Source organism: Gossypium arboreum, chromosome 10 (assembly GCF_025698485.1).
Source record: "Gossypium arboreum isolate Shixiya-1 chromosome 10, ASM2569848v2, whole genome shotgun sequence".
NCBI classification, from domain to species: domain Eukaryota; kingdom Viridiplantae; phylum Streptophyta; class Magnoliopsida; order Malvales; family Malvaceae; genus Gossypium; species Gossypium arboreum.
In genome coordinates this window covers 2,851,496-2,866,189 of record NC_069079.1, presented here as the reverse complement: position 1 = coordinate 2,866,189, position 14,694 = coordinate 2,851,496, and the positions used below count along the sequence as shown (strand labels likewise).

At 30.5% G+C, this 14,694-nt stretch overlaps 2 protein-coding genes and 1 long non-coding RNA gene across 3 annotated transcripts; 2 read left to right on the top strand and 1 right to left on the bottom strand.

Annotated features, from left to right (window-relative positions):
• Positions 1-4,652: 4,652 nt before the first annotated feature.
• LOC108488611 (protein SRG1-like) lies at positions 4,653-6,221 on the top strand. Its single transcript, XM_017792899.2, has 4 exons — positions 4,653-5,038; positions 5,108-5,355; positions 5,436-5,760; positions 5,844-6,221. Exons 1-4 carry the CDS (start codon positions 4,790-4,792, stop codon positions 6,108-6,110), a joined length of 1,089 nt encoding a protein of 362 aa, XP_017648388.1. The 5' UTR covers positions 4,653-4,789; the 3' UTR covers positions 6,111-6,221.
• A 585-nt stretch (positions 6,222-6,806) lies between these two features.
• LOC108488387 (xyloglucan endotransglucosylase protein 1-like) lies at positions 6,807-8,763 on the top strand. The gene is made up of 3 exons (XM_017792664.2): positions 6,807-7,149; positions 7,425-7,618; positions 8,279-8,763. Exons 1-3 carry the CDS (start codon positions 6,877-6,879, stop codon positions 8,643-8,645), a joined length of 834 nt encoding a protein of 277 aa, XP_017648153.1. The 5' UTR covers positions 6,807-6,876; the 3' UTR covers positions 8,646-8,763.
• A 230-nt stretch (positions 8,764-8,993) lies between these two features.
• LOC108488544 (uncharacterized) lies at positions 8,994-11,531 on the bottom strand. Its single transcript, XR_001871777.2, has 2 exons — positions 10,659-11,531; positions 8,994-9,302 (listed from the first exon to the last, which is right to left on the bottom strand). It is a non-coding gene; the product is annotated as an uncharacterized LOC108488544 (long non-coding RNA).
• Positions 11,532-14,694: the final 3,163 nt, after the last annotated feature.

The following is a 14,694-nucleotide window of genomic DNA, read 5'->3' as shown; positions in this document are numbered from 1 at the left end:
TGTATAGGTAGAGGGGTTCTGGGGAACTCTTATTGTGGTGTGTAACGGTAGGAAAGGAACATTTTCTAATAAATTGAAATTGCATTGCATTTATAAGCATTTGCATTGTTGTGAATACGAAGATATTATGATAATGAGTTACTCTAAAATACCGAAATTACAAATTGCCATTCAAATTGTGTTTATCCTTAGAACATTAAGATGTTATGTTGATGAGAATGATCAGATTTACCGATATTTTGTATTGTTAGTTATTTGTGATTTGTTTTATGAATTGATATTCTATATGTTCTATCTACTATTTGCACTGATTATCTTGTGACGGAACCCACACTGAGCTTCATAGGTCACTCGTCTTATATTTCTATCTTTACAGATAACCCACCAGGTTAGGACACAGACACGACATTTGGAGGGACTCGATTTAATTTCACTTTCTTAATATTTAAAGTTTCATTAATATTCGTTATTTCCTTTAAAAGATTGTATTATTTATTTTTGAATTGTGGCATGGGATATAAACTTTAAGTTTATATCACTTTATTTAATAATATTTATCCAAATTTTAAAAATTCAATTAAATGTATTTATTAAATAATTTTGTAAAATTAATTTTAAATATAAATCAAAGCAACGACTGAAATGATGATGACATAAACTCTCTTCAAATATCTTCTTACGTATTAGTGTATCATTTCATCAGTAACAATGGTTGTCTTTATGTATTTATTTTAATTAATCCACAATTTGACCTTTAAATCTTAGTTAGTTAAATGTTACTTATCAACAAATAAGATAAAAATGGATCTCCCTAATCTGCTACTTTCTTCATCTGCCGACAAATAAGATAATTAATATAGTAATTAATATTAAACAACTAAACCCTATCACTTTTGCACTTTGCTTTATTAATTAATTAAGAAACATGTACGACAAACTTGTGATGATCAATTTGCCACGTTAAGGGGAAACATATTTAATTAATTGGTTTCACGATGTTATTAAGAATAATTACAAACTTGGAAAAAATTAATTTTATAAATTGTAAAATAAATAAAAAATATTTTGATTCAAAAAAATTAGGGTAAATTCTAAAAATAATCACTTTTTGTTTGTCTCAGATTATATTTTAGTCACTTATGTTTGAAATGTTACGTTTTAGTCACTTACGTTATCATTTTATTTCGAAGTGGTCACCGCTATCGTTAAACTTCGTTACCTCCCTAACCGTAGTCCTACATGGCAGTCCAAATGAGTTTTAAATGCCAACTTGAATGTCCAGTTGCTGGGATGAAAATAAGTTTTTAATTAAATAAATTTAATTTGGACTGCTACGTAGGACATCCAAGATGGTATTTAAAACCCATTTGACTGCTACTTAGGACTGCCGTTAGGGAGGTAACAGAGTTTAACGATAGAATGACCACTTCCTAACAAAACGATAATTTAAGTGACTAAAACGTAACATTTCAAACATAAATGATAAAGTGCAATCTGAAGCAAACAAAAGTAACTATTTTTATAATTTACCCAAAAAAAAATTATAAGCTTAATTACAACTTGTTAATTCGTGCATGATTTGATTCAATAAAAAAATATGTGTAATTCGCGCTTTACGTATCATTGATATAAAATAAATGTGTATTATATAAAGGTTTGACAAAATTGATGTAATATCGAGTTGGTCCAACTACTAGCTTCTGCCTTGTGGTCCATTCTTTTATTTTAATTGATTGAAATCTTCTACTTTAAAACCAATACAGAACTGAAATGCAACGTGCCATTTGTATTTAAAAATGGAATCCTTTAATTGTCACATTCTTAATCTGCCAAGTGTCAACAAATAAGAAAATAACTATATTGGTTATTTGTTAATTAAAATAGAATATATATAATTGAAGCACATGATATATTGCTATGACTTTTGCACTTCGCTTTGTTAATTAAATAAGAAACCTGTCTGATAATCTATTTGCCATGTTGAGAGGAAACATGTACAATTAAATGGCTTCATGATGTTAGCAATTTTGTTATTATTATTATTTTAAATAATTTTATTATAAGTTCTGATCATATCTATTTTTTACATAATATTAAGAATTATTTATAATCCCTTTCCAATCGATAAATAAAAAATAATACGTTCAAAGAGACTCAAACTCAATTAATAGGTATAATATAAATTTCAATTATGTAATGGTTGACAAAATTTATATATACATATATAATGAGTCGGTCCCAACAATATGTGTAACATGTATTTTTTTAGTCGATTTTTTTATTTTAATTCATTGAAATCTTTTAAATTAAAAATACAATGTATAAAAAAATGGAATATTGAAAATTTTGTACAGGAGCTAAATGCTACGCGCATAATTTTAGATCATTATCGAATTTAAAAGAAAAGTTAGGAATAATCCTTTTGTTAATAACTTTATATATAAGAATAAATTTAGGGTTTTAAAACCTTATCCTCCTCCCTTTCATATTTTTATTTTTAATCAATATCAGATTATGATGTATTTACAATGTGAGTGAAAATATTTATATGTAGTTTTGATTGAAATCATAGAGTTGAGATATCGAAGATAATGATGTCTTAGGTTCAAATATTATGATTCTTATCATGTTGGTGTATTTTTCTAGATTTGTCAATATATAAAATGACATGAATATCCTTAAAATACAATATTTATTCCTTTATAAAAATTAACAGTTTTGTAATTTCACAATTGAATTGAAACTCGATTGATGGGTGAATACAACAACTCAATTAAAAGTGTAATAATATTATGTACCTAATTTTTTATTTGTACATTATAATAATATTAATATTAAATTATGTATTATCTACGTTGTGTAGAAAAATTATTTTAAAATATATAAAATCCAACACTAAAAAGATTTAAACTTTGGTTTTAATTTTTAATGATATAAAAATATTAAATTTTTTAATTTGTAATTTCAAATTTTAAAGGGCTTCTCGTAGCTTCTGCTTCTATCATTGGAAAAGTCATGTAATCTATGTGTTTGATAAATTTGATTATGGATCGAGATATTTATCTAAATTTAAAAATTGTCTAAAATTTTGGAGGGTTTGAAAAAATTAAGCTTAGACCTAGCCCATTTTCTATGTTTATAATATATTATATTATCTATATTATTATTTAAATCTCTCTTTGAGTTGGTGTTACGAGTCTAACCGAACATCAACTTAATAAAGAAAATTATAAAATATCATTCCCCATATTATGTTATTTTTATATATTATATAATTTATAATATATAAAACTAAAAATATAATAATATATATTACTATAATGTAATATTAAAAATTGTTAAGATGTTTATATGTAAAAATTTAATAAATGAAAAAGATAACTTATTAAATATTAATTAAAAATAATATAAGTATTTTCTTAAAAATAAAAATTAAGACGGGCTCAAAATGAGTTTAAGTTAGTTACTTATAAATATAAGAGAGTTTGAGTAAAATTTTAAGTTCGTATTTTAATTCAAATTAGGTTTAAGTAAGTATACAATATATTAATATCATATTTGAACTCGACTGAGCCGGTTCATAGAAACTTCCAAAATTTATGAATAGAAACTTTTCTAATGCCATAGCGAAATTCTTTGAAACAACTTAAGCATATCAAAATTATTTTTGTCCATGGGTTAGCCTAATTTCATGCGTAAATGGGCTGAGCTATCTTCGGGTCAGGCCTCCAGATAAAGATTTAACAAACAACAAATTAATACTTGGTTATTTTGGTTATGGAATAAAATATTTTGGTTATTTTAATTGAATTATTTTAATTTTATTTAATTTTTTATAATTTAAAATAAATATTTTATATTTAAAATAGTGAAAATTGTTTATTTTTAGGAAAGAAAGAATTCATTTACTAGTGTAAAACTAGAAGTCTTTAATATATTTTTGTAGGATTAATATTTAAATAATGTAACTATCATATCTCAAATAATATTTATAGAAAAAATTAAAATTTTATCAAATAATATTTAAAAGTCACATAACAAAACTTATTTTAATAAAATAAGTCAAAAACTCAAAACTCAAAATTAAGATTAAAAAAATTGAAATTTGTATTGATCTGAATAGAATTATCATGAATTATTTGTGAAATTAAAAAAATCAATTGAAAAGTTACAACACGATCACTTAATTATTAATATTTTTTATATCTAGTTATAAAAGTTACAAAATTATCACTCAATTATTTAATTTTATCTTTTTGAGTGTACATATTATCAAAGTAGTGGTAAAAGTGTCACAAAACCCCTATACTATATATTGGATAACATTTTAATCATTCTATTGAATAAAAGGACAAATTAACCCCTGTATGTTGACCAAGGAGTAAAATAGCCTATCAGTTAAAATTTAGTATTTATATTTAAGGTATAATAACAAGGTTATCTCTCAAACTTTACATATTCATTCAATTTCACCTCTATTCTTTTATTAGAGGATAAAAAAAAACTTTAATAACAAATTTTAGATAAAATAAATTCTGTTGTAATAACTTCAGAATTAAAATTCAAGCTCGAAAAAAAAGTCCACTGCTTTACCATTTCTCACTCCCAATTCTACAGGATTTCTGAAATTAATGCAATTTGATTCTCTCACTATCAAGAGCTGAATTTTTATTTTTATTTTATATAATAATGCAGCCGCCTCCAAAGAGATAAAATTCCAACTCTTTTTTTATGGTTCATTTTCATGAAAACTTGAAAGCACTTTGCCAATCCTAAGACTTAAGCACTTATGGATACAGAATTTGTCAACCTTGGGAAATCCATGATAGTTCCCAGTGTTCAAGAGTTGGCCAAGTACCCCCTCACCAAAATCCCAGCTAGGTACCTGCGAATGCATGAAGAACTTCACTCCATCTCCCCCAATCATCACCTTCCATCTGTCCCCATCATCGATCTTCACAAACTAGCTGCTGGGGATTTCGTTGACTCTGAACTTCAAACCCTACACGCTGCTTGCAGGCACTGGGGTTTCTTCCAGGTATATGCCTTATTACCTTGTTGGTATTTTGGTTGAAATTGTTAAAACAAGTTCTTTTGCAAATAATAGGTAGTGAATCATGGTGTTAGTATATCATTGTTGGATGAATTCAAGTTGGAGATTGTGAATTTCTTCAAACTACCACATGAAGATAAGAAGCTTTTATGGCAAAAACCAGATAACCATGAAGGGTTTGGTCAAGCTTTTGTAGTTTCACAAGATCAGAAGCTAGATTGGTCTGATATGTTCTATATAACCACACTGCCATACAATCTTAGGAACGTTGACGTATTTGAAAAACTCCCCTTTAAGTTAAGGTATCTCTCCCGTGGTTATTTTCAACTTTGGAATTTGAGACTTCGATTTACAGTGTTTTCTTTCAATGATTTTGATGCAGAGAGACCCTAGAAGTGTATTCTGTTCAAGTGAAAAATCTAGCTATGAGGATATTAGGTTACATGGCTAAGGCCTTAAATATGGATGCTGATGAAATAAAAGTGCTGTTCAATGATGGGGTGCAAGCAATGAGAATGAATTACTATCCACCATGCCCTGAACCTGATATGGTCATTGGTTTCAGTCCCCATTCCGATGCCGATGCTTTGACGATCCTCTTCCAGCTTGACGAAACCGATGGCCTGCAAGTTCGAAAAGATGGGAAATGGGTTCCCATTATGCCACTTCCCAATGCTTTTGTGGTTAACATTGGAGACATCATGGAGGTTTATTTGCATATATATTGCAATTGCTCCAATTGAGTCATTTTCTAACAATGATGATTGTATTTTGTGTGTTTGGTCTGCAGATTTTGAGCAATGGGATATACCGTAGCATCGAGCATAGAGCGGTTGTAAACTCAACCAAACAGAGGCTATCAATCGCAACGTTTTATAACTCCAAGTTAGACTCGGAATTAGGCCCTGCACTTAGCCTTCTCGGTCCAAATAACCCTGCAATTTTTCAACGAATCCCTTTGGAGAAGTACTTGAAGGAATTCTTTGCAAGGAAACTAGATGGCAAGGCTTACCTTGATTTCATGAGAATTAAAAGCAATGAAGAACATGAAAATTGAAAAACATTAGCTGAAGAATGGATTGAAATGGTTATCTTAGAATAAAAACACCTATAACCAGGGTGGTTAATTGATCAAATTTACGTTGAATGCTTAACATGATTATCAAAATCCGCGTTTTTCGAGTTCATTATATCTCTATAACCTTACTAAAGCAATATTAAAGAAGAAGAGAAAGGTATCATCTAACTGGCAGTGAGCAATGGTTTCTAAAAAGGAGAACGAATCCACTAAAACAAAAAAACAACTCAGTTCACGTGTGTAAATCCCCACATACAACCTTTTTTTCTTTACCAAGTTCTCAAGCATTCTTTTTCCTTCTTTTAACATCACCCTCCTTTTTATAACCCCAAGCAATGTCGATCCCTCCAACAGGACATTATTAACCCAAATACCACCACAAGCCACTCTTGTTACTGATACAAGCTATCATCTTGCTTCACTACTAAACAGTAAACCAAGCCTGGTTTTTTTATAAAATTGCATAGATAGGCACGTTTGCATGTATTCCTATTTGGTGAGGGCTGGTCCCTTTGTAAATAAAGTTGTGTCTAATAACGCAACCACATATACTCAGCTTTCAAACAAAGATTTGTAGCTAGTGCACAGTCCTTTCCAGCTATATTTGCTCTGTAGTTGGTTCTTGGTCACGCATCCTACATATATATCTAATTATTTTATGGTCCCTCTTGTGATTACCTATATAAAGGAAGTAAAGGGCTCCTAGCAAATTCAAAAATTACAATCCTTTCTCTCTTTAATATAGATGGCAACTTCATGGTTTTCAGTGTTGCTTTTGGTTTCCATTGTTTTTAGTTGTTTCTTGGCTGCATCAGCTGGTGATTTTTACCAAGAGTTTGATCTGACATGGGGTGACAAACGTGCTGAGATACTCAGTGGTGGGAGGCTTCTTACACTTAGTCTCGATAAGGCCTCTGGTTCAGGTTTCAGGTCTAAAAGAGAGTACTTGTTTGGAAGAATCGACATGCAAATCAAGCTTGTCTCTGGCAACTCTGCCGGCACTGTTACTGCTTTCTATGTAAGCTCTTTGTCTAATTTTTTTGAATTAATTGCACCAGACGTCCCCAAATTGTGATATGGATTCTAAATTGATCTCTAATATTAAAATATTTTAATTGAATCTTCAAAAATACTAATATTGTATCAATCAGGTCATTCTATCAGCCTAGATATTAGCTTAAATGTTGCATGCAAACTCTAATCTATACTTAAACATATTTAAAACACATGAACTATCTATTTTTTTTGCAAGTGTAGGAAACCATGTTTTGTAATGTCTAATTTTGGTTGCAGCTGTCTTCAGAAGGGCCAAACCACGATGAGATAGACTTTGAATTCTTAGGTAACTTAAGTGGAGACCCATACATTGTGCACACTAATGTCTACTCCCAAGGTAAAGGTGACAGGGAACAACAATTCTACCTATGGTTCGACCCAACAAAGAATTTCCACACCTATTCAATTATCTGGAGCCCGCAACGCATTACGTAAGATTAAAATGCTGGTCTAATTTGGTTTCAGTCCCTCCACTATGCTAAGTTTTGAGATTCAGTCATTCAATTTATTTTGATATAATTTGGTACTCAAGTTCAAATTAATAACACTATTAATTGCTTTTTAGTCACATAGTCAAAAGTCATGTAGTATCGGGGAGCAGAACTTAAGAGGCTAAAAAATTTAGAAATTTGCCATTAAGTCTTTTATTTTTATTGAAAATTTTACTTAAATCCTTAATTTTTAAAAAATTCTAACTAAGCCCTACAAATGTTTTGAAAATTTTAATTAAACCATTATATATTTCAAAATTCTCATTAAATCCCAAAATTTTAAAAAAATTTAATTAGATCCCAAAACTTAATACCACCACCTCTCGCCACCACGTTGAACTCTAATAGATCATGTTCAACTAATAACAAAATTAGCCAAATGCTTATGACCATTTAAGAAAAAATTCACATCATTTTAAACGGTAGCAACCATCATTTAACAAGGATGGACTAAATTATACTAAATCAAAATAGAGAGATTAAATCTCAACATAGTGAAAAGACTAAAACCATAATATACCCAAAAATATGCCTCTTTCGAAGTCTAAAATCTCTGAAAAAGATGAACTAACTCTTTTTTTTTTTTTTTCAACTCACCAGTTTCATTGTGGACAACATTCCGATCAGAGTATTCAACAATGAAGAATCCATTGGAGTTCCCTTCCCCAAAAACCAGCCGATGAAGGTATACTCAAGCCTGTGGGATGCAGATGAATGGGCGACAAGAGGCGGGCTGGTGAAAACCGATTGGTCGAAAGCTCCTTTCAAGGCGTATTATAGGAATTTTAATGCCTGCTCATGGAACTCCGTCGGAACCGATGTTTGGCGAACTCAGGCACTGGATGCTACTGGAAGAAGATGGCTCCGATGGGCACAGAAATACCACATGGTTTACAATTATTGTGCTGATTTGAAGCGATTTCCTCATGGTCGTCCCCGCGAGTGTAGGCGCTCTAGGTTCCTTTAACCGCCCAAGAATGTTGCTTCAATCTAGGATTTAATTTTGTCTATTACTATTGTAAATTTGTCCTGTTTATGGTTTAAATTTGGAATTCAATCATTTTATTTTTTATTTGGAAAATAAATATTAGTGCATTTTTATAATATTATTAATTTATCCAAATTAGAGATGTTATTGGAAGCCCAAATTTAAGGGTAAAAATATGTCAACTAAATGCCTTAAAAACGAATCCAAGCTATTGACGGATAGAGTGTTCACCGATTCAAATGTGACTTTGTTTTGAGTCGCGCTAATCGCGTTATTGTTAGGGCTTTGCCCTCTTGTAATTCACCAAAAAAAAATCCAAGCCATCACTTTATCAATAAAATGCAAAGGGAGCAAACGCAATCTCTGATCAATAGTTTAATGGCAGTAAAAGAAAAAACCTGAAGAAATAAAAGCTGAACCATAGTTCTATCATCTAAATAATTCAAAAATAGATGGGTAAATTTACAATAAATTTTAACCTATCTGCTACACGGACCAATTGCTTCATTCCCTATTTCCAAACTTGTATTTCAATCCCTGATTTCCACCAACTCGTTACAAAGACGGGTCTTTCGCAACTAATGTCGGAATACAGCAGAATCCCTCCAGCAAGCACCGGTTGCATTGTCTGTCGACCTATCATTTCAAAACCAGAAAACAATCGTAACCAAACTTATGCAACTTCATCAAAGACCGAATGTATAGCCATATTTCCGGGTTACACGACAAGGCATGTACTAAAGTGCAGTCTGCAGAACCTACAATGATCATCACTCTTTGCTGCATACTCTCACCGATATGAAGCAAAAGCAAAAGAGTATGAGACAAGAGCATCCGGCTTGACCGTCTGGCTCACAAGTTAATAAGTTACTTAGCCAGGGTGGGGTACGAAACAAAAGCATGCCAAACTCAAGGAGATTCAAAATTGGAAAGCCGGTATGATTGAAACTTTTAATGGTGGAGGAAAAAGTTTTGATAGAGAAAAAGGAGAATGAAAATTATGATGCAAGAACTTTAGATACAGTCATTATGAATAACATATTATTGTGGTGGTGCCCCCTTTTTCTTTTAAACATTCCCACTTCTGGTCTACTTCAAATCTTTTTCCACCGATTCGATTCATTAAACCCCCCGCATACATCATACAATCATCCCAACTTGTCGATGAAAATTTCAACCCCACAAACTTTTATGCACACCAAGATCTACATAGATTCATGGTTTCCCGGACCTACGGAAGGTTACTATATGGTATTGTTTAGCTAATGCAAATGTATATCGAGGCATAGGCACGGTTTATCCCGAGAATCTAAACTACAACTTCAGGTAAGACTCGGAAGGCACCGAAAACACTATGAAATCAACATCATTCATATACATCGTTAACACGGGATATTATATAAGTCGAATCTGAAAAGCACATGTTATTATCTAGTCCATCAATACGAAATTCCAAATAGTCCAACAAATTGCAACTAGAGACCTTAGTATAAGCAAGCACATTATGAATATTTGCAATATCTGCCTATCAGTGAGATTTAAACTCTTTAAAACTATTCCAATCAATTGCAGAAGAGACCTTGACACCACAGCTTCTAATAATTATTTACATTCAAATCCTTAAGCGTCCTACATTTTTACTCATACAATCTAAATCAAACACCATAATATATATAGAACAAGCAACCAAACATTCCAACAGCAACAGAAGCAAAAGCAACAACAAGCCCCCATTTTTTTTCTGGGAATAGTACAAAAGCAAGCAAAATTGCAGTATCAGACAACATTGTAATAAACTAAGCTAAAAAACCACACTTTATATAGCATAGTAAAAAAATGCCTAAATTTTAATAAACCCCAAACATTCTTTTAAAAAAAATAAAAAAAAAATCTATAAAAAAAATTCCCCCCCCAAAAAATCAAGCCCCAGACTTTAGCATAGCAAAATAGCACCTTAAAATGATGGAAAAAAAAAAGGAAGAAAGGGGGAACCTTGTGGGCAAAAACAATATCCCCGGAAAATGTAGTGGCATGAGCAAACTACCACGGCCAAAGTGACCTGCTTGAGACATTGTAGCACAGCAGATTTTAAACCCTAAATTTTTTTGAGAGAAAAAGACAAAGACAAGAGTTTTTTAAGTAAAAGAAAATGCAGCTTTTGTGAATGTATATATATTTATTGATATTGAAAATAAAGAGAGGGTTTAAGGAAAACAAGGTTCGTTTCTGGGTGTATAATGCAACTTGGAAAATACAAAACTACAGGGAGTAAAAGAAAGTGAAAGTTTATAGATTTGCACGAGTCCCAATGAAAATTTGTGAAAATAGAGAAGTTTTTCGAGGAGTTGAATGTAAATTTTTAATTGTGATTTTTTTATTTTTTATTTTTGCGTATGCGAGGTCATTTGTTGTTATTGTTTGCTGTTCTGTTTTTTTTCTTTTTCCTTTTTGTCTTTGCAAAACTGCATTTAAAACACACTTTGGGTCTTCCTTGTTGGTTTTCTGTACTTCAATTACTACAAACTGCAACTCAACTGGTTTTGGCATTAGATATTGTGTATTTTTTTTTGTTTAGGCGCGTTGGAAGCACTCTCCAATGGAGGTCTTTCATTAGAGTTTCAGACATAATATTAGACAAAATCCTATGCCACCCTCTTTTGCTTTCCTCTGCAGATTCCCAAAAACAGATTGGGTTTTGCTTGTTCTTAGCTGGTAACACGTTGACAGGGCTGATGGTTTTTTATGTTTATGCTTGAAGGAGAAGTAAATTTAGGTTAAATTTCACTGTTGTTTAATCGTTACTTTGAGTCTTGAGATTGAAAACAATACTTATTATGTTTCTTAAACATGTTTTTTTTTCTAACAGCTGCCAAAAATTTTATTGTAAGAAAGTTATTTGAGCTTTTTTGTTGTAAAAAAGTTATTAATAAAATTAATTTTTATTGAATTTACTAATAAGAATGAAATTATTTTATGCACTCTTCTTACTATATCATCCATTATTAATTTTAATTAAATAATAATATTTTAATAATTTTTTCATATTATTGATACATAATTTTAATAATTTTTTATTTTAAAATTTAAATTCTAAATTATGAATTTTAAACCCTAAATCTTAATCCAGATCCTAAATTCAAACTTGAATCATGGTTTGAGTTTGTCATTTAGAATTTAGGGTTTTGGTTTTAGTTTAGAATTTAAAATTTTGGATTTCAAGTCTGGGTTTAATGTTTTAGGTTCAGATTCAAATTCGGGTAAAAAATTACTAAAATTATGTATTAATAATATAAAAAATTACTAAAATATTATTAAATAATTAAAATAATCATGAAAATAAAAATAATTTTATGGAAAAAAAGTTAAAAAATTGATATTATTAATCTATTTAATTCAAAACGGGTATCCTATTTTGCCAAATAAAGACAAGAAGTAATGCCAAATAATTATTAAGCTCTTTTGGAAAAAAGTTAAATTCCATGTACCAAAGCGACATTCATACGCTAATACTACAACCGGCAAATGAAAGCGAAGCGTAGTAACATACAACAACGTTGCTTTAGGGAGACAATTGGGATCCCTGAATTTTTTTCCTTTTTGTTTTACTAACAAGTGTCTTTTTCTATTTAGCAGTTTGAGATTAATAAAAATATTTAAATATTTTTAAATAGTAATTATTTCGAAATTGAAACACAATCTAGATGTTTAAAGAAAGAAGTAAAGGTAAAGTTAGAAAATTTTATGAAAGATTGAAATTAAATTATATATTTTTATGAGAATTAAAATATAATTTTATTATTTTAATAATTTATGTATTTATAATTTTCAAAATTAAAATACAAATTTATCATGTATTAATTTAAAAACTTTATAAATTAAAAACTAAAATAAAATTTCCCCTCCAGTCCCTGCCAACGTATCTAGGCGGCCCATGGGAAGAAGTCCACTCTACTCCTAGTCACCTATTAGTAGGTCCCTATTAATACTTGCTATTGCTAACTTCTGTTTTTAATATACTGCTTTTTGGGGTACAATCTGTAGAAGAATTTTGATGCATGTTGCTTCTTTATATGAGGTATTTGTCAAAGCATGAAAGCTATCCCTTTCGAAAAACATTACATTACTTTAATTAAAGAAAAAAGATTTTATGATTAATATATATATATACATATACTCTTGGTTCCAAACTATAAGCAAGGAATAAAGATCATTTCTGCTTCCAGTTGATTAATTAGTAGTGGATCAATGCTTGGCTGATTAAAGTGCTATAAAGAAACAAACCATTATTATATTATATTGTATTTACCATATTAGGGGTCTAACATTGTTGAGGTAAGGTTAGGAGAAGGGTTATTGAAGAAGGTTCACACAGAGCTCTTTATGTATGGAGAGATTAGAGAAAGAGAGTTCACTCTTCCTAAAAAGTGGGAATGTATATATGTATATATATATATATATATTTTTGGATAAGTGTTTTCCCATCAACTCTTAGAAAGTGAGTTATGTGGCCTAGTTGACACATGTGTTGGGATTTAACTCTTGAATTATGTGTTACCCAATAAGACCTTTTAAGTCTGATGAGTTTGTGTTTTAATTATATCTTTTAATTACACATTTGTCCATCTAATGCTTTGACATAATTATGGAATTAATAATTCTTAGACGGTTGTTGACTTGATTGATTGGGTATTGTTGGAGATAGTTGTTCAAAAATCCCTCGTCTACTAACCTAGTAAAGTGTGTAATCTTTCAAAGAATTTAAAGGAATGTAAGAGTTAAACTTGCCATACGTTCTATCTACTTGTTTAGCCTATGAAGTATGTTGGCATGGTGCATGATTTTTCATGAATTGAGACAACCAAGGGACACGTTGCCCCCTATGTGAACCTTTAAACTAGTAGCTTGCTTGGATATGGCAAAAATTCTTGGAGGCACACCCCTTTTGGACAATTAAATCTATTTTGAGTTGAATCGTGATGTGAGCTTGGTGTGTTTGAACAAACCATCTCTTTTGTTTCTACTTATCTACTAGGTGTTTTAAATAAATTGTAAAGTTTATCAAGCTTTTTATTTGTCAAAGCGTATTTTAGATTATTGTATTCTACATTGGTTATATAGGCTTGAATAGCCCACTCATCAATTAGGTCTCCGGTTTTCATCATTGTTGCAATGAAAAAGTGAAATGTATACTTTAAAGGGTTAGCTTCTATTCTCCCTAATAGAACATAAATTTGCAAGGTTTTTAAGGATTGCATAATTAGCTAGAAAATTTGCTATAAATTGACAAGCAACTTACTCGAGAGTGTGTATTGACCCAACTAATAGAGATTGATACCAAGTTCTTGTATGATCTATAAGAGTCATTAAAAATACTTTGCATTTGAGGGTGTTAGTGGCACCCATAATATTCATATAATTGTTGTAATGCAACAAGTGGTCATATAGGTCTATGTTGTTGTTATACTTTTCTTTTGGGGGGTCTAAATGTAGGTAGTAAGTGTTCAATCGCAATATTTGGAGCCAAAGCATTATTTGAAGAAGTGCTCACTCTACATCATCTAACTTTGTGCATTTATAGTGTTTGTAGTTACTATTTAATGGCTTCTATTTGGTTCTCAAAAGACATAGGCAATGTTTGTGGCAAAATTTTAAGGTTATCACGAGATGTACTTGACGATAGCCAAGATGAGTCTACTAATTCATTATCTTAGGGGTGTTTGCTTTTGAGAGAGATTTCAGGTTGCTCGTAGTTCTTGTATGAGTTGGGTGTTTTGTAGGGTTATTTTTTGATTTTGCTATTATTTTTATAGTTTTTCTTGCATCATTTTAATTTGTTCATGAAGTTCAAATATTTTTTTAGGAGTTAAAATTTGGATTTAGAACGTGATTTGATCATCAGATGTTGGGTATAGTCGAATTTTTGGCATTGGTGATGGAAAAGTTCATTGGGACGAGTGTAGCAAATTGTAAGATTGTTTGCTAGCTAGAGGATAATTAATTGTGATTGGAATATTCTCTTAGTTCAAAG

Coding starts and splice junctions, on each gene's coding strand:
- LOC108488387 (XM_017792664.2), top strand. CDS start 6,877: ATGGCAACTTCATGGTTTTCAGTGTTGCTTTTGGTTTCCATTGTTTTT. Junction 7,150..7,424: donor GCACTGTTACTGCTTTCTAT/GTAAGCTCTTTG, acceptor TTTTGGTTGCAG/CTGTCTTCAGAAGGGCCAAA. Junction 7,619..8,278: donor TGGAGCCCGCAACGCATTAC/GTAAGATTAAAA, acceptor TCAACTCACCAG/TTTCATTGTGGACAACATTC.
- LOC108488611 (XM_017792899.2), top strand. CDS start 4,790: ATGGATACAGAATTTGTCAACCTTGGGAAATCCATGATAGTTCCCAGT. Junction 5,039..5,107: donor GGCACTGGGGTTTCTTCCAG/GTATATGCCTTA, acceptor TGCAAATAATAG/GTAGTGAATCATGGTGTTAG. Junction 5,356..5,435: donor AAACTCCCCTTTAAGTTAAG/GTATCTCTCCCG, acceptor ATTTTGATGCAG/AGAGACCCTAGAAGTGTATT.